Below are 20,410 nucleotides of genomic sequence, written 5' to 3' on the forward strand. Positions count from 1 at the left end.
GGCAGAAATCACCCTGAGCATAAGTGACTGAGAATCCTGGGTCTCCAATCTTCATACAACATCAGGGCGGTTAGCTCTTTCACAGACCGGCAGGGAATTTCTGGCTGGGCGGGCGGTTGAAAACCACTGATATAAACTATTCTATAGCCTGACCTGTGGTGGCACATGGTGGCGCAGTGGATAAAGCGTCAACCTGCAATGCTGAGATCACCTGTTCAAAACCCTGGGCTTGCCCAGTCAAGAAACATGTGGGAACTGATGCTTCCTGCTCCTCCCTCCCCTTCTTTCTCTCTCTCTTCTATCTAGAATGAATAAATAAAATCTTAAAATAAATAATTCTATAGAATTAATATAAGAAAAATGTCACCCCCCCCCACCGTCCCATGCACAGTGGGGACACTTCCACCGCAGAGTTCCTTCCCCAGCGGTGGTCAGACAATGGGATGCTGTGCGCGGTGACGTCGCACTTGAGAAAATCTACACCCCTGTGGGACTGGAGTCAAGCAGTTCCTGCCTTCACACGTGGGGAGAATTAAAGAAAGATAAAAATTCCCAAATGGCCTAAAGAGCGGAAACCGTTAGAAGACATCAAAGCTCGCTTCAAACAAGTGCCCGCTTCGGGGTTCTGCTCCACGAGGCCGCGCCCCTCACCTCCGCCCTAGCAAGGCCAAGTGCACGGCTCCCTTTGTGATACTGCAATTCCTCCCGGGCGCTTGAGCAGAAAACACCAAAGGGCGGCGTCCCCATAATGAACCCGGGCAGAATTGGAGATGACTCAAAGCATTTAGGTGTTTGGGGTTTTTTCTGTCTACTTTTAGAACCTTCCTATCAAGAAACCTGTTCATGTAGAGGAAAAAAAAGAAGCCAAGACTCCCTCAGCAGCACCGCCAGCCCCAGACAGGCTCTGTCCAAACGGCCTGTGTTCACAGAGCAGAGCCCTAATTGTTTCATGGGCACAACACGCTTCCTGGCAATGTTTCAACAGAGCGGGTTGTTTGGCAAAGAAACTAGAACCGCTCGAATATGCAACCATTAATACAACTAATTCTAAGTAGCCCTGGGGATTAGCGGCAGGGCTGATGAGACTGAGGTATAAGAACAGAGAAACAAAAATAAGCAGAATATTTTCTGTGTGGCTTCGCATAGTAGAAAAACCATCAATGGTTTTTCAATTTTGAAACTAAAGTTTATAAATATTGCCTGCTTGCCTTGCAATGAAAAAAAACCCATGATTTTTACAAGTGTCAACTTAACTTACACTATGAAACACCTCACGTCATTCGAATCATCCAGCTAAGCACTTAAGCCATCTGAGAAGTCTACTTCTGAACAGAAGCAACATCTCCCAAATTAAAACAATTCTGATCGACATGGTTTTCCTTCTTGATTTTAATAAAACTGATACCGCTCTCACCACAAGGAAAACATGTATAACTGTGTGGTGACAGATGTTAACTAGACTTGTGGTTATCATTTTGCAATAGATACACATATCGAATCATTATGCTGTACACCTGGAACTAATAATACATGTCAATTATATCTCAATTAAAAAAAAACAATAATGGAAAACAACCCAAACAAGTCAGGGTGTCTAGCCAGCATAGACCTCTAGTTCTACTTCGTTCTAACAAGAAAATAGGCACAATAGCACCTAACTGGCCATAACCCCTAAAATGCTCAAAGTAGAAACTTTCCCCTGAAACTCAAACAACTGACCTCAGACCCAAAGCACCCAGTTTTGACAACACCCACCAGCATTCCCACTAAGACAGACACACCCTCCATCCAAGCAAACACTTTCTGCCCCAAGGAAGAGCCCTCAAAAGGGGACAGGCAGGGAGGAGGAACACAACCTGCAGATGTCCTAGTCATCCCTGTGGTCCGTTAAAACATCTACACGAGCTTGCTTCCGGAAACGTCAATGGTGGGTCCTACCCAGAGTTACCAGCTCAGGGCAGACCACAGAGCCAGGAGGATGAGACCAACCATAGCCCCGCACTGGCTTGGTACAGAATTTGCTGCAGCTGAGTGATACCAGACACCAATGCATGTTGTAAGAAGCGCACTCCCAGCAAGCCTGGCGGCTGTCACTAGATTTAAAACCCCCTTTCTTCAAATACATCACACTAGCCAGACAGTCTGCTTAACCCTCACCGCTCCAGCTAAGAGTCTCCCTCCCCGGAGGTGTTAATCTGCTCCTGAATGCAGGCTTAGTAGCCTTAATCAGTCACACAAGGGTTTAAGGCAGCCAGCAAAGAGGCAGGAAACAACATGAACCAACCCTATCCATAATTCAGCCCTGCTGGTCCCACACCAGCTGGTTCAGGCTTAAGGTTTATGACGTGGTGGCCGGCATACTGTGGTATAAACAAAACTAACTTCATCACATACATTCAGAAGATAGGCTGAAATAGTCATTACAAGCTCTCAAAAATAACCTATGGCATGATAGTAAAACAATTTCCCCAAGGCATTGCAAATCACCTCCTTTGCAGGAGCTGAACTTATAGTAATTTGCCTCCGAAGGACCTGAGAAAAGTAGTGGCAGTGGGCCAGGGGAAGAGGACAGTGACAGCCCTGGGCACCGAGTATACAGCCAGGTGGCCCTCTCACATGTCCCCGACAAGGGGCTCACCCACTGCGCCATACTAATCCGGAAAATGACACAGGTGACCCAGTTCCTGGTCTTAACCTTTTCCAAGCACCGTGGCTTCAGGCAGTGATAGAACCACCAGGGAGAAGGGCCAGGCTGTCTGTGACAATACCAGCCCCTCCCCACTCCAGAACTGCCCACCGGGGTCTCCAGGGTGTGGCCTGGCACAGACACCCAGGAAAAAGTGCCGATGACAACTGGAGAGAGACAAAGGAAAGGTTTCCACACGCGCCCTGAACTTTCTTGTGAGGAGTGGTTCCTTGGCCAAGCAGAGAGGAACCCACAAAGTACCTGGCGGGAAGGGTGAGGCACAAACTTCCTGCTCAGCCTCTCCTACGGGACTGACAGGTGCTCACTGGGCTGACAGGTGCTCAAACCCCTGGGCAGAAGTCCCTGCCCCTCGACGCCTCACTGGTCTCGAACGCCGCCTGGCCACCCTGACAGGAAACATATGTGCAGTGGGTGGGAGCTACGATTACAGTTCTTGGTTACAGCCCACACCACTCGGGGATCGAGGAAGCGCCTGTGCTCATCTGTCTGGGGAGGAAACTTCACTGGGGAGAGATAGGGATCCTGTGCCTCCCCAAGCCTGGTTTCCAAACGATGACAAGATACGTGCTGCCACCCAGGCCTCATGAAACAAGACGCCACAGCTTTGCAGAGCCGGCCACCGCAACCCTACCCTGGCTGTGTGGGGCCCTGCTCACCACGAACTCGGAAATCAAGCCTACCTGCAGAACAGAAACCACTGCAGCTGTCGTGGGCAGGAGGGGTCCGTACATGAACTAGGATTTCCATTTTGTTTACAAAACCATGTATGTGTGTGTTTAATTGATTGATTTGAGAGAGAGAGAGAGAGAGAGACCGACCAATTTGTTGTTCCACTTATTTATGCATTCGCTGGTTCTCCCAGATTGGAGATCAAACCCACAACCTTGGTGTATCAGGACGATGCTCTAACCAACCTAGCTTTCCGGAATGTGTATGTTTTATACTGAGGTGCACACACCCCTCTCCCTACAACAACCACACCTGCCCTGGCCGCCCTCACTGCTCAGGTCCAGAACCTGATTTCCATCTTCATCAGAAAGGTCCTCATTTCTGGGGGGTTTTTTATTTTTAATTTTATTTATTCATTTTCTTTATTAGAGAGAGAGAGAGAGAGAACAGGGGGAGGAGCTGGAAGCTTCAACTCCCATATGTGCCTTGACCAGGCAAGCCCAGGGTTTTGAACCGGCGACCTCAGTATTCCAGGTCGACACTTTATCCACTGCACCACCACAGGTCAGGCAGAAAGGTCCCCATTTCTTAGGGCACCTGAGTTGGGCAGGGAGTTGAATCAGATTAAGCAAGGCTTGAGGACACTCATTTATTATTTGGTCATCCTCTTGGGTAAGGAAATATGTGCTATTTTTGTGTTTGTGGCTCGGCTGAAGGATATTTCACACAGCGCCTTTTTATAAAAGAGCCACTTTTTCAAAGAGTACATGATACGTTTTGGAGCTTTACTTAAAATGTCAAAAATGCTAACTACTCTGCGAGTCGGAAGTCAGGTTAGTGAGTGGGGATCTGGGGATGGAGAAAGTGGGATGGTGACATTTAAGTAGAGATTTAAATTTAGACAGAAAAGGCATGTTAGTGATTTAAGAGGAACCACTTTGAAAGCACTCCTCAGCCCTGGCCAGGTGGCTCAATGGATAAAGCGTTGTCACAGTGCACTGAGGTCGCAGGTTGGATCCCCGGTCAGGGCACATACGAGAAGCACTCAATGAGTGCACACCTAAATGGAACAACTGAGTGGAATGAGTTGAGGCTTCTCTCTTTCTCAATCAATGGAAAAAAAATTTAAAAAGAAAAAGACACTCCTTGGGGCCTTTGCAAGAAGGAAGATGATAAAAGTTAGTATAGACATTTATTGTCTTTACAGTGTGCACCCGAGGGGCTTCCGGCAGTAATTTGCTATATTCTGCATGCCAGCAACAGGTCCTAATATTAACTAATTAACCGGGTTGGACCATTTCCTTCCCATTTCTGAATGAAGCACCATTTCAGACCTTTCTCTACCAGGCAAAAAATAGTACCAAATATTATTTTAAATGAATACAGAATTATTTTTTTAAAACTTTAAACACCTAAGTGTGTTATTAGAAGTATTTGAACAAACTGGTTGGTATGCTTTTATATCTTGTTATACATATTACTGGAAATGCTCAAACTATCCAGACCCGACAATCAGTCTCTACAGCCCTCACTAAAGGAAGCCGGCTATGAGGAATGCAAAATGGAATCCACACAGTGGCTCCGTCACTCCTTCTGGGCAGACCTGGAGCCCTTAAGGCCAAGACGCTGTGAGCGACTGCAGCAGCTCGGTTAGCCGCAGGCCCTGGGGCCTTCTCCCCTCTTGCTGACCAATTCCCACGGCACCGAGTCTGTGCTCCAAACGAAATGGCAGACGGTCTATTTCTATGTCCTAAGTATTCTCCTCTGGTCCAAAAGCAAGCTTCTAAACATATGGAGAAAATGCCCAACTTCACTCACAATGACAGAAACGCCCACTTAAACAACAAAGCCATCTTTTCACCTGTCACATTCACGCAGAAAACCAAACAAACTTCACAAAGAGTAAAAAGTCACACCAAGAGCCCACTGCAGCCTCACCCCAACATCCACCCCCCGAGAGTCATTCTTTTTGTCTTGACCACAGTGCGACGAAGAAACCTCCGGTGGGCACAGCCCAAAACACAGTGTGAGGACACACGGCCAGCTTATGGGGACCAAGCCTCCTGCTGGCTCCCAGGAGCACAGGCACCTCAAACCCTAAGGGCATCTCCTCTTTATCGATGCAAAGAGCTTGATATCTTTTGCTATTATAAAAGTAATACACTACTAAGTAGTAGAATTAAAAATGGTAAAGACAGGGCCCTGGCCGGTTGGCTCAGCGGTAGAGCGTCGGCCTGGCGTGCGGGGGACCCGGGTTCAATTCCCGGCCAGGGCACATAGGAGAAGCGCCCATTTGCTTCTCCACCCCCACCCCCTCCTTCCTCTCTGTCTCTCTCTTCCCCTCTCGCAGCCAAGGCTCCATTGGAGCAAAGATGGCCCGGGCGCTGGGGATGGCTCCTTGGCCTCTGCCCCAGGCGCTAGAGTGGCTCTGGTCTCGGCAGAGCAACGCCCCGGAGGGGCAGAGCATCGCCCCCTAGTGGGCAGAGTGTCGCCCCTGGTGGGCGTGCCAGGTGGATCCCGGTCGGGCGCATGCGGGAGTCTGACTGTCTCTCCCTGTTTCCAGCTTCAGAAAAAAAAAAAAAAATTGGTAAAGACAGTAAATTTGTTAGGTCTATTTCACCACAATTAAAATATATACAGTATGTGCTTCTCTCAGATGGACTTTAGACAGTATCTTTCCAAGCTAGTAAATGCTGACATGATTTGAAATGGCAGCCCTCAATAACATGGATGTCCCTCACTCACTTTGGTATTTCCATTTGTTGAATGTCTAGGATCCCAGAAATGAAACACCTTTTGATAAAATGTTCAAGATATGCCTTCTGAAATGTGTTGTCAAACTTTCCTGTTACCAGGAAAGTTCTCGAACTTGTAACCTCATCAGCATCAACAAGTCCTTGTTAACTCACAATCTCACCGACAGGGGACGCTGCTACTCGATTAGATAACTCCAGAGCCAAAACCTGGTGTTTTGGTTTGTTTTTTTCAACTTTGTGTCGTCTCATTTCTAAATAAACTTACCAATTCCTTGTTAAACATCTTCTCACATGTCTGTTTCCTATTTATGCTTCTCATTTTATGAACTGCCCATTTCTGTCTTGAATGCACCTTTCCACTGGAGTGCAAATTCCATTCTTTTATGTCTGTTACTAGTTAAGCTAACTCTGTTATTATACACCTGCTTTTTGGACCCTAGAATAAGACCAGACATTGACTGACATTTTGCTTTACCTTATTAAATGCAGGGAAGAAAATATTCTCTTTTTTGTGTCCTGATTGTGTCCCCCGAGTGTCAATGGCTCTGTCCCTTTCATTGGCTGCTGTCCCCTGGGCTGCCCAGTGTCACCCTGATAGGCTTTACTGAACGAGCACATTGGTGTCAGCATCCCCATCAGATCCTCCAGGGATACACATCCAGTCCATTTGATTCAATGACCGCCAGTGCTCCACGAGCCCTTGTGCACCAAAGACTATGGGAAGCAGCCCAAAGTTCCCCGACGGCATGAACCAAGCTGGCGCTCTGCCCGCAGAAGAGACAGAACTGTCCCCACAGGAAGCCAACACACTGGCTCAGTGTTTCGGGGCCCTGGCGGCCCTATCATGGAGACGACACGGGAGACAGAGGAGGGGGCCCGCTGTCAGACTGGGGGCTGGGTAATGACTCCCGGAGACGGTGTCTAACTCCCTCCCCTCCCTGTCTATGAGGCTCAAACCTCCTCCACCATCATCACCACCACTGCACCATGTCTATCTGAGTCCCATGAGGACGCATGTCCTGCCCTAGGGAGCTTTAAGATGACCACAAAGGAGTGACTATAACCTGACAGCACCTATACCGTCCCATCTGTCCCAAAGGGCTCCAAACCTGCCATTTTGAGATTTCATTCTTCTGATTTACAAGGATAGCCTACAGCCCTTAGAAATGAAAGTTTTCCCTCTTTTGTTTAGGGACCTCCTCCTTAAATGTCATTTTGATCCCCCTCCCAAAAAATTAATGTCCTTTGGGAATCTGTCTTCAAGTATGTATAAAATAATTGAAGGAAGTGCTTGAGTTAATCTACTTTCTAAAATTTACAGTCAACCTTGGAAAGCCTGCACGAGGTCTGCTAAGAAGGGCATGCTTTCCCAGGACTCAGCCAACTACAAAATGTGCGGCAGAGAATGCTTTCTATATGAAAACAACACGTCACAAATACATCTGTGGTGTCCAGGAGCACTGCTCCAGTTCCTCTGGGTAGAAGTACTACATCCCTACAGTCACTTTCTAACCTCCTCAAACCACCTAAATTTCTACCAACAATCTAATTTCTGGGAACCAGCCACGTGCACCCCTCAGATCTCAGCACGGCTCTCAGAACACCTGTCGCGGGCGTCCCCATTTCTACCCGCAGTAATGCTCTATTCCCAGCATAAAACCCAGTAGCCTGCCCCCCTGTGGAAACAACAGGTAACAACAGGTCACTTCATTTGGAACAAAAGAAGTGTTTTCTCTGCTAAGAAAACAATCTGAATATTGCTAAAGAAAGATAAGACTATGCAGGTTCACTTAATAAATCAAAATAAAAAATTAGTAGTCATAAAAGGAATTTTACTAAGTTTTCGATGCTTAATTCACCCGTGGTCAAGAGATAATCCTATGTGCATACATGCACACATGCACACGCACAATTTAAGTCCAAACCAGAATGGCCGCAATGATACAGACAAGCCAGGCAGACATCCCATGCTGCTGCTGTACTCCATACCGTGTGTCTTGGTAAACATGGCATGAGGTCTGGGTCTTACCTTTTCACCACCAGCTTCAGGGTCTTGTGGGACCCCTTCACCAGGCAAATTGCTTCCTGTCTAAACCCCGAGAGACCAATGTCATTGATGCCCACAATCTCGTCTCCAGCCAGTAGCTTGTCCACTGCTGCGGCTTTGCTCCCTTCTTCAATCTGCAACAAAGAAACAAGCCTGGTAAGCCTCCCAGTGAGCAAAGCAGGTGCCCAGAACTCAGCCAGGAATACAAGCTGCCATGACACGTGATGCCCACCCATAGGCCTGATGACTGGAGGGAGGAAAGGCACCATCAGGCCCTGGAGGCTGCCCTGACTCCCATGCAGGGGTCTGCCTCTGCCAGGACGTGGGCTACCATTCACCACGGGAACGGGGAAGAGCCGAAACACTCAGGAACACAAACAACCACAGACAGCTCATTCAAGGTAACTGATTCATTTGCCGGCTCTCCTTTCTCCAAACAATAAGGATGGATCATTGTTATGATTCACTAATTATTCCTCCTACATTAATCCTGTACATACTTAAGATGATTTGTGTAACAGCTTTATTGAGATAGAATTCAACCACCACACAATCCATCCAGATAAACATCCAAGTGAAATGACTTTCTATTATATTCACAGTTGTGCGACGACCGCCATCGCCAATTTTAGAACACATTGCTGCCCTGGCCAGATAGCTCAGTTGGTTGGAGCACTGTCCTGATATGCAAAGGTTGCGGGTTCGATTCCCAGTCAGGGCCCATACAGGAAGAACAGGTCAATGTTTCTGTCTCTATCTTCTCTCCTCTCTCTTTCTCTAAAAAAACAATAAACAAATTAAAAAAGAAAAAAAAGACCATGTCATCAACCCCAAAGAAACCATGTGCTTATGAGCAGTCACTTTCTGGTCCTCCGAGGCCCTGGCAAGCACTCACTGCCTCTCTGTCTCCATAGATTTGCCTCTCTGGGACATCTCACATAAAACATATTACATGGTCTGTCACCTTTTGTGCCGGGCTTCCTTCATGCAACGTAATGTTTTCACGGTTCATCCACGTGTGGCATGAGTCGGTGTTCCGCTTCTTTTTATGGCTGTATAATACTCCACTGCACAGAACACCACATTTTATTTATCCATGTGTCCACTGGTGGATACAGGAGTTATTTTTAGATTCTGGCTGTATACGTGGCTATGAACACTGGGGTATGAGTTTCTGTGTACATGTCTACACTCCCACTGGGTGTGTATCTAGGGGTGGAATTGCTGGGTCACCTGAGAACTATGGGAGCATTTTAAGGAACTTCTAGACTGCTTTCTAAGGCAGCTGCACCATGTTCCCCTGATCCATGTGACCTCAGGTTACTGGGTTGCTTTGATTATAGTCTGTGCATATTAAGACATTCACTTCTCTGTGCTAAACACATATGTGTGAATTTGCATTGACGAAGTCCCTAAAAGCTTGGATGGTATTCATTTCATAACTTTCATCCTGAGAAACCCTGGCCTTTCCATCCTTAACCATGTTTTTCCTATATAAAAATAATGCAATTCAGTATCGATACACCCAGCCTGTTTTCTGCCCTAGTGCTTGGCAAGCTATGGCCCATGAACCAAATCCAGTCAGCTGCCTTCTGTTTTTGTTTTGGGGGGATTTCTTTTTTGGGGGGGGTTGGTAAATAAAATCTGATTGGCAAAAAAAAAACACCCATCTGTTTATATACTGCTACAGGACCGAATGGAGAAGCGTGGCTCACAAAGCCAAAAGTATTTACCACTTGGCTCGTTACTAAAGAAGTTTGCCAACCCCTGTTCTGTACCCAAAAAAGCCATTCTCTTTGCAAACTGCTAGAAAAACTCATGAATAACATGAACGCTCATGAGGAAGCCAGTGTGCAGTTTGAGAGTTCACCACCCCCCGAATGCACACCACAGCTAACCCAAGAATGAATTCAAGTCTACACAGGCCGCTTGAGGGGCTGGTGTTTCCTCTGGGAGTTAACAAGTTGGGAACCAAACCACTGACAATGCCTCACTTCTGAAAACCCCCATTTTCCCAAATCTGCACCCAGACCCGAGGACAGCTGAACTCCCAGGGTTAATAAAGCAATTGTTCATGGCACGTCAACACCATGAACACTGAACGCCATTCCTAACAAACACATGAAGTAATTCGTTCAGTTAACCACCGGTTTCAAAAGTCTAGACAACTTTACCCCACCATAATGACAGACGAGTTGTTCATCAGCTTCCACCCGCCCAAGATTACCTCCAGCCAAGGGGTCGGCTTCCTGCCATGGAGGGTTCAAGGTGGACATGCCGCGTGTGAGAGGCCAAGGGGCTGTTCAAGGGAGGCTCCAGCCGGCTATGGGAGGAGGGTGCCCAGGGAAAGGTGACCCCCCCACAGGGAATGACCCTGGCAGAGGGCAAACACCAGAGGGGGTGGGGAGACCTAAGCAGGACACCCACACAGAAGACAGACAGACATGCAGTCCTATGACCACCAAGGACTGAGCCCTGTTGGCCGGCCCCTCCCCCACCAGACCTCTAAACCCAACATTGAGACGGGGAGAGGGTGGGATAGGGAAGTGGTGGTTCCCACCAGGAAGACATACAGGGCTGGTGGGTCTGCACATCTCAAACTGTAACGTTCAGACAGATCACCCAGGTGTGGGTTAAACTGCAGGTTCTAATCTAGCACGTCCAAAGTGGGGCCTGTGTTCCTATGTCATTTCGAACAAGTCCCCAGGAGTATCCAAGCAGAAGATGAGCGCACGTAAGTAAAGCAGTAAGTGCCAGATGATTGGGACCCACATTTGCCCTCCTCCGGGGATGGAGGCTCTCAAGGAAGACAGTCATGTAACCCATGGCACTTGGTGTATCCATTTCAAAAAAAATTTATTGATTTTTAAGAGAGAGACAAAGAGACAGAAACATCAACTTCTTGTTCCCCTTATATATGCATTCGCTGGTTGATTCTTGTGTGTGCCCTGACTCGAAATCAAACCCACAACCTTGGTCTGTTAGGATGATGCTCTAACCACCTGAGCTACTCGGCCAAGGCGATGTGTCCAGAAGGGGAGCAGGCTTTGGAGACAGCAGAATGTACACGGCACAGGTACACGAAGGAAGCAATGGCACAGGTCTCGCAAGGCAGCCACACAGACAGGCACAGGGCGCCTAGCGCACTCCTGCTCACGGGGAAGGGCCATGAGCGGAGGGGGGAGGAGGACGGCATTGGGACGCCACAGCCAGGTGTGCTGGTGCAAATGTCCGCGCACACCTGGGTCCTGGTGTAGAGGCCGAACCATCCATGCGGCAAACACGTCCCCCTCCCTACAGCAGCAGCACAAGGGTCACGCACAGCCAGCGAGTCTCAAGGCAAAACCCCTGTGACTAACAGCTTGCAGGGCTGTTTGGGATGGCTTTGAAGGCAGTCCTGGAGGTGACAAAGGACCCGTGTCTGCCTCAGCCACAACCCAACCTCATTCTCCCAGACCCTTGTACACAGTAAACAAGCTCTCCTGAGGCACCAGCACCGTGAAGGGTGACATCCCGTCACTCCCCGGCCTCCGCAAAGCCTCCTAACGCTCCTCCTCCATGAATGAAGACGGCAACCCCCAGTGTCTATCCGCTTGGCCTCAGCACAGCCACACTTCCGCGCAAATGCTGGGAGCAAGGAACAGAAGGCTTGAAGGGCACAGTGAAGAGGTCAGCGGCCATGTGGACACTTGGCTGAACTTGAGTGATGTGTAAAATCACAGGGACCAGAGATTAAAATGAAAGCAGGAAGAACTTCTTTTATTTTTAAGAGTCCGATATCCCATGGTAATGCCTATGGATCACATCCATGGCCTATCTATCAGTCGTGACTATCTCAAGGATGCCTCCCTTTCCGGACAGCTCAGAGGGGCACATGACACAGCCACACCTTTTGTCCCACAGGACGGCCGCTGAAGTCGTCTCCTGTGCCTGCTCCACCGAAGGCCTTGATTCACCCTCCTGGAGCCCAGTACCTTCAGAAAGGAAACCTGACTTATCCAGGAAAGGGGGCAGACTGTGAAATAACCCGAGTGCATCTCTGATGACAGGGAAGCCCGTTGACCAATGGAGAACCAGGCGCTGAGAGCATCCAGACTAACAAATGACCACCACGGCCCCCCCTGAGGGGGCCATGGCAGCCAGCAGCCCAGGTTCAAGTAGAAAGGCGTCAGGAGAGGGCAAGCCTTCAGGCAAACAAAAGGGGAACAGGCTGAAATACAAGATCTACCCGCAGAAACGGGCTGAAATACAAGCTCGACCTGCAGAAAACAAAGAACAACCAAGGAGAGTTGGCCTCCGATGGAGCGGCAGAGAGAGATCACCCTGATGGACACCGTGAGCCATATCTTACAAGTGGCCCGTCTCCCTTCTGTGCAACCCACGGGAGTACTTTCCCAACTGGTGTGGAAATGCACGTTGTGTGGCAGCTCTGCAAACATGTCTAAGCAGGAGGGAATCCAACCCCATCCCATGAAGCGTAAATGCCTTTTTGAGGTGAAATGGTTCACTGGCTGTTTATTGGTTTGGTACACCAGAGAAGGGTGTACCCAGGACGCCAGTGCTCCTGGCTGTGAGCCTACCATTCCACAGTGGGGGCTGCTTTCACACCCAACCACACAAAGCACAGAGAATGGCGATCTGGAGTCCCCATCCACTACATCCTGAACATCTTAAATCACCTCGGTTCCCATGTTGATTTTCAGTATTTTTCATAAAGAAAATCACTCCATAATCTTGGCTGCCCCGGTTCCTGGACACAGAAGCCCACTTTCCCTAGAAACTTCATGTACTAATTTCACGGGAGCTTAGCCATGAAAACCAAAATTTGGGCATGTGGTTTCATAACATTAAATTGTGAGTGGGCAGGACCTCTGCGGAGGCCGCGTATAGACATTGGAAGATGGCGGTACTTCTTCATACCTCTAGTGGGAAATGCACATCCACCTGTGACCTAGGTAAATCAGTGGGATTACTCTTTAGAAAAGAACCACAGTCATGTGGCTTTTAATATTTTCAGCTTGTGTGCTGCTCCAAATGGTGCACCCACTAAAATGTCTGTGCATGGATCTTCAAAACAACCAGCAACATCTCAACCACCAAAGATAAATTCTTTTCCTCGTGGGTGACCACAAAAAATTAAAAAAAAAAAAAAAAAAAAAAAAAAAAAAAAAAAAAATATATATATATATATATATATATATATATATATATATATCAGAAGGCAAGAAAAATGATAGAACAGTATTTTAAAAACAAACAACATAAACCAAAAAAAGCACCCAGATGAGCCCGTCGGTATTTAGTCCGGTGTCTAGCACACAACGGTGTGCCCTAAAGATTCTCGCACACCACTGCCGGCCCTCCCGAAAGCCAGGGTGGACCAGGCCCCCAGGAGAAAGAGAAGCACATGTGGCTTGGTCAGGGGACAGAGCCAGGCCAGTTAGATGTGCAAAAGGGACATGCTGGCTGAGTGAACAGCTCAGTGCAAAGGGGGCACGTGGCCACCAAAGACGTCGAGGAAAGAAGACTCTGTGGAAGAAACAAGGACAAGACCCGGACACTGTGGAGACTGCAATTAGCAACCACACGTTAAAAGAGAAACAGACAAGAGCGGACTGCTCCAAGAGAGAGCCTGTCGGACGGAGAGGAAATGCATTGGGCAGCTCAGAATCCGGGCCAGCTGGACGGGGAGCCCAAGGAGGAGCCTTCATTTCAGGCCAAGAGCCCTGGGCCCCTGGTGTGGGGCAAGGCTGAGGTATGTGCCTCCTCTCCAGGTGCGGATGAGGTCCAGGGTCACAGGACTTTGCAGAGACCATGGAAGGAGCAGTTTCTGCACAGCGACATGCAGGGAGCACTTTCGGAACGCCGCTGCCTGTTGGGCAAGCTAGAATCCAGAAAGAGAAAGATGTGCAAACAACCTACTCCAGCACTGTCCCGGTCAGCACAGGTGGGCCTCCGGACTGCACACACACTCTTCACTGGCCCTCACTGGGATGCTGGTGCAGAACCTGCCAACGCTTCTCCTGTCGGTCAGTAGAGGGCACTGGCAGGACACCAGCGGAGGAGATGTCTCCCTGCAGAATTCAAGCCTGCTCCTGCGTGCAAGGCAGTCATGTGGACCAGGATGGCGCTACCTCCGGGCATGAGTGGGTGGCTTCCCGGTAAGTTTTACTAGCACTACGTCGGGTAGCCTCCCAGAAGTTTCCACGGGCACGATGGCCAGCCGCTTGACCACTTCCCCAACACCCTCACCTGCTGCCCGGTGAGCTACCTGGTGCCAGCTGGCCTGTGGCACTCGGGGATCTTCTCCACTGTCCAGTGGCCGCAGTCCCGCCCATTCCATGGAGTCTCGAACCTCCGAGGGGCTAGGAGGGGGTAGTGCCAGCCATCCTCCTTAGGTAACTCTCCTCAGCCTGCCCGACAGACAGGACATAAGCAGAGGGGCTGTGCTGGTACCTGGCCAGTTTGCTGACTTACAGTGAGCATCACCGCATTCAGATATATTACTACTACATGGTTTCCACCTCCTGACTGCACCCAGACGGATAGAAATTCTGTGTGACAAGTGCAGTGATAGAGGTATGCACAAGGGAGGGAATAATAGAATTTCAGGGTGCAGGGGACAGGGGGGGAGGGGGCTGAGGACCAGGGACGGTTTTAAAAACACAAAGGTTTCAAAAAAACCTGCCTTTATCACTTACAAAATGACGAGATTTGGAGAAAGTCACTTAATTCTTCTTTGTCTCAGTTCATCGCTCTTCCCTCCAAAACGGTGTTAACAGTTAGTTGTCTCATGTCCCAGGACAAGCAGGAGAATAAAAGTGACATGATCATGAAAACACTTTGTAAACTCTAAAGTACTGTATGAGTATGTTGACAAATCATTTTGTTTATATCATAATGTATTCGTGTACAAAATAGAAGTGCAACCCACTCTGGCCTTTCTGACTCTCCAGTTCACTGACAAATGATACCACTCTTGACTTTAACACGAAAAAACCAGAACTGTACGTGGTCAAGGAAGATGGCCTCATGTACAAGACTCCAAGCTATTAATCACTGTCCCGTTGGGGGACATGCCGCCAGCCCCCAAGAGAAGAACCACTATTCTAGAAAAAGGATCAAGTATCCAAGACAAATATTCCAGCTCTTGTGGGACAAAAAGAAAACAAGATACCTCTAAAATCCCATTTAGCCTGACTGGGGGTGGCACAGTGGATAAAGCATCAACCCAGAACGCTGAGGTTGCCCACTTGAAACCCTGAGGTCGCTGGCTCTGAGCATGGGTTCATCAGCGCCATGTCACTGGCTTGAGCAGAGGAATCATCCACACAATCCTAAAGCTCTCCAACTTGAGCCCAAAGGTCACTAGCATGAAAAGCCCAAGGCCGCTGGCTTGAGCAAGGGGGTGCTGGCTTGGCCCCAGTCAAGGCACATATGAGAAGCAATCAATGCACAACTAAAATGCTGCAACTATGTGTTGATGCTTCTCACTTTCTCTCTCCCTTCCTGTCTCACTCTCAAAAAAACAAACAAACAAACAAACAAACAAAAAACCCTTCCTGCCCTGGCCCAATAACTCAGCTGCTTAGAACCTCACCCTCCCTTACCAGTCAGTGGCACAGTGGACAGAGCATTGGACTAGGATGCAGAGGACCCCAGTTTGAGACTCTGGTTTGAAACCCCGAGGTCACTGGCTTGAGCATGGGATCCCATATATGACGCCATGGTAGCTGGCTTGAGCCCAAAGGTCGCTGGCTTGAAACCCAAGGTTGCTGCCTTGAGCAAGGGGTCACTCACTCTGCTGTAGACCCCAGTCAAGGCACATATGAGAAAGCAGTAAACAACTAAAGTGCTGCAACGAAGAAGTGATGCTTCTCATCTCTCTCCCTTCCTGTCTGTCCCTATCTCTCTCTCTCTTTCTCTCTCTCTCTCTCTCTCTCTGTTAGACAGACAAAAAGACAAAACAAAACAAAATAACACATATGGGAACAGATCAATGTTTCTGTCTCTCTCTCCCCTCACCTTTTCTTCTCTCTAAAATCAATCAATTAAATAAATAAACAAATAAGCTCCCACCCACCACAGCGAGAAGCACCAGTCCTCTCTCTGGTTGCCAACAGCCATGCAAAAGGCCAGCTATGGGGCCGGATGGAGCCACCATTACCACGCAGAACAGGCCTGGTGGTTCTGGACACCATCGGCCCTGTCCCAGCATCACACATTGCAACAAAGCAGGCTTTCTCCCCAGGGAAAACAGTCTCCTCTATTCACACAGGGTCCCTTCTATTCACACCCCGCCCCCTCGCCCCCCTGCTGAGACAGCACACACTGCGCCTGGCTCTATACCCCCACTCCAGTTCATCCTTTGGGACACCATAGCAGGCCCCCACCGCCACCAAGAGATCAGACTCCCTCCCCCTGACCTCCCTGACTCCTTTCACTGCTCCCTGTTGAAAACGGTCCTTGCTGCTCAAAGACTAGCACCTCTTGCAGGAGAAAACAAAAATGGTACCTTTGTTTCTGCCCGCCCTCGGCCAATGTGTGTCACAGGCCAACAGGCAATGTCTCTAGAAAAGAATCAGCTAAGGTTCTGAAGCTCCTGCCCAAAGCCCCATTCTCTCCCCACGACTACGGAAGGAAAGCCTCACCACAGTCCATGCCTTTGAAGCTGGTATTAGAAATACCAAGCACGGTCAGGGCAAAGCGCCCCGCAGCTGCCCACCAGCAGGGGGACACAGACCCTTGGCTTCTAACCCTTCTCTCGTGCACCTTCTGGAACGTGGGAACATTTCAGCGAAGCTGGTGCAACAGCCACGCTTGGAGCGACTGAATTTTGCAGTTTTCAAAGTGAATACGCCATCGGAAAGAGCCAATAGGCCATAGAGAAACAGGAAAAGGAAATGCCAGGCAGGAGAACAAAGTGTCCCTGCATGCTCAGAACACAGGGCTGTTTATTTTACATGGATGGTCCCAAGTGGCTGCTAACTTCCAAGAGACAGCGCGTGTCCCTTCAGATAACAAGGCCTCTGTCCTAAGCAGGACGGGGCTCCTCACAGGGAGCTTGGCCATGGTTGTTTCACCTCTTCTTTGGGCGACTGGGACACCCCTGCGTCCTCTCATTGGTTAAAATAAGGGAGTATCTCACCTGTCACCAGAGCTAGCTTTCTTTCTGAAAAGACTTTTCAAGGATGTGGCCACAGACCAAACATTTGGGTCTCCCCAGAAAGGACTTGCTGAAACCTCAGTGTCCGATGTGATGGTTTCAGGAGAGGGGGCCTTTGGAAGATGACTCATGACTGGTGACCCAGGACTGTTGAAGGTGACCCAGGACTGTTGCTATTATAAGAGACCCCCTTTGGCCTTCCAGCCTCTAGAACTATGAGAAATAAATGGTTCTTGTTCCTAAGACACCCAGTTTGGAGTATTTTGTTCTAGCAGCCCAGACAGAGACAGACATCAAAGACAGCACAGAGCCCTGGTCAGTGGCTCGGTGGATAAAGCCTTGTCCTGGCACACCAAGGTCAGGGCACATACAAGAAGAAACCAATGAGTATGCAACTATATTGCTCACCAAAATTAGGGGATATTTTATCGCTTCATATTCAGTTTGAAATATCCTCTAATTTTTGTTAGTATATAAATGGAACTAAGTAGAATAATGAGTGGATGTTTCTCTCTTCCTCCCTCCATCCCTCCTGCTCTCAATCAGTGGAAAGATTAAAAATAATAATAATACAAGGGTGTGGAGGATAAATGAAGGTCTGGCTTGCACACGCAAGTCAGGAAGAGACCGTATACAAAAGACCTCAGCAGGGGCCCCTAGGGAAGCGGCAGTGTGTCCCCTCTGCAGATGCAGCCACTACCCACTGCTGGCCACTGGTAGCCCCAGGAAAAAAGCGCCCTGCGTGGGCAGGTCTTCTAAGTCTAAGTTTTTACAGAAGCAGAAAATCTGGATTTTTATGGCTATTCTCCCCCTTGTCCTCAAATGTGGGCACTCCTGTACTTTTAAGACTAGGAGAGACCAACGTAAAATCATGTCAGAGGGTCACACATGTCACCACAATGGAGAGGTCTCCGGTGCGGGTAATTCCCATCCTGATCTCTGCTGGACACACTCTCTTGTCTGGGTTAGAGCCTGCAGTACCACAATGGAGCCCTAGCCCAGCGTTTTCTCTTCATCTGGGGCTTTGCAGAGAGGCCTGCCTTTAAGTCCCAAGTCCTCCTCTGTTCCTGATGGCATCTTCTGGAAGCTACACCCTCCCAGCACGAGTTGACTCTGACAAGGTCCGCTGGCCGACAGCCCGCTCTCCTTGGAGCTGGAGAGCCCCGGCAGAGCCGGGAGGGGCGGCCAAGCTGCCCTCGCAGGGATGGGTGGCCATCAACAGCCCCCACAGGACCTGGAAGCTCACAGCAGCTGGAGGAGGCTTTGGGGAAAGCCTTGGTCTCGGCATCAGAGGGGCACAAACACCTGGGCCACCCTGTCCCCATTCTTCTAGCTGTGAACAAAGACACACTACAGTGGCTATAGCTGCTGGGCAACCATAAGGGACAGACCTGAAGCATCACAGAGCTGAGACATGAGAGCCACCAGCTGGGTATGCGGGCATCAGGGCTGGGCATGCAGGCAGCAGCGAACTTGCAGCCTCCTGCCCCAGCACAAAAACCAGAACACCTCACCCACAGACACCGACACTTGAGAATGAGTCATAATTCTTTACAACTCCAGATCACGTTCCCTTAATATTTGAGACTCCTAAAAACCAACACCATACAGAATTAGTGCAAAAGGGTAAAACTTGGTGAGCTTTTGTCATTTAAAAATACTTATTGAGGGGTAAACTTTATTACCATGTTTAATAAAGAACAGGCTAGAAAAAACAACTGACTTGCTTTATTTATGTTTCTATTTAAGAGTAAGCCCTGGCTGGATAGCTCAGTTGGTCAGAGCACCGTCCAGAAGCACAGAGGCTACCAATTCAAGCCACAGTCAGGGCACGTACAGGAATAGATAGATAGATAGATAGATAGATAGATAGATAGATAGATAGATGTTCCTGTCTCTTTCCTGCTCTCTATCACCCTCTAAAATCAATACAATAAACATTTCAAAAAATTAATTAGCCTGACCAGGTAGGTGGTGGCGCAGTGGATAGAGCATTGGCCTGGGATGCAGAAGACCCAGGTTCGAAACCCCAAGGTCACCAGCTTGAGCGCGGAGTTGCTGGCTTGAGCGTGGGATCACAGACATGACCCCATAGTCTCTGGCTTGAGCCCAAAGGTCGCTGGCTTAGGCAAGGGGTCACTGGCTTGGCTGGAACCCCTGGTCAAGGCACATATGAGAAAATAATCAATGAACAACTAAAGTGCTGAAATGAAGAACTGATGCTTCTCATCTCTCTCCCTGCCTATCTCCCTCTCTCTCACTAAAATAAATAAATAAATAAATAAATAAATAAATACGCTTCTCATCTCTCTCCTTGACTGTCTCCTTCTCTCTTGCTAAAATAAATAAATATGATTTAAAAAATTTAAAAACCAAGTAGTAAAAAGATCCAATGCAGCTGCCCTCAAAAATCTACCAGCTATGGGCCCTGGCCGGTTGGCTCAGCGGTAGAGCGTCGGCCTGGTGTGCGGGGGACCCGGATTCGATTCCTGGCCAGGACACATAGGAGAAGCGCCCATTTGCTTCTCCACCCCTCCGCCGCGCCTTCCTCTCTGTCTCTCTCTTCCCCTCCCGCAGCCAAGGCTCCATTGGAGCAAAGATGGCCCGGGCGCTGGGGATGGCTCCTTGGCCTCTGCCCCAGGCGCTAGAGTGGCTCTGGTCGCGGCAGAGCGACGCCCCAGAGGGGCACAGCATCGCCCCTGGTGGGCGTGCCAGGTGGATCCTGGTCGGGCACATGCGGGAGTCTGTCTGACTGTCTCTCCCCGTTTCCAGCTTCAGAAAAATACAAAAAAAAAAAAAAAATCTACCAGCTATGAGTCATTACACTTTTTTCATAAGGCTGTCCACCCCCCTCCCCACTGATAGAGAAATGAACCAGCAGAATGTACTTTTTACAGTAATATCATGGCAGAGAGGAAGAAGGGTTAGCTACTTACAAAATCTAAGTAGTTGAAATAAATGCAATGGCTCTACACGAAAGCAGGTTTTTATTGCACAAAACACACTCCTCAGCTCCTCAGTAGCAGCATTTCTCTACCGCAGATCAAAGCTAGGATCAAAGTGAA

At 48.9% G+C, this 20,410-nt stretch overlaps 1 protein-coding gene across 1 annotated transcript in view; it reads right to left on the bottom strand.

Moving 5' to 3' along the window:
- SHROOM2 (shroom family member 2) overlaps positions 1 to 20,410 on the bottom strand; it is a 129,031-nt gene that overhangs the window by 57,466 nt on the left and 51,155 nt on the right. Inside the window, exon 2 of the mRNA XM_066248647.1 lies at positions 8,162 to 8,313. Coding sequence (XP_066104744.1) covers positions 8,162 to 8,313 — 152 coding nt within the window. The remainder of the gene's footprint in view (positions 1 to 8,161; positions 8,314 to 20,410) is intronic.

The sequence above is a fragment of the Saccopteryx bilineata genome, chromosome X, assembly GCF_036850765.1.
Source record: "Saccopteryx bilineata isolate mSacBil1 chromosome X, mSacBil1_pri_phased_curated, whole genome shotgun sequence".
Classification (NCBI taxonomy): domain Eukaryota; kingdom Metazoa; phylum Chordata; class Mammalia; order Chiroptera; family Emballonuridae; genus Saccopteryx; species Saccopteryx bilineata.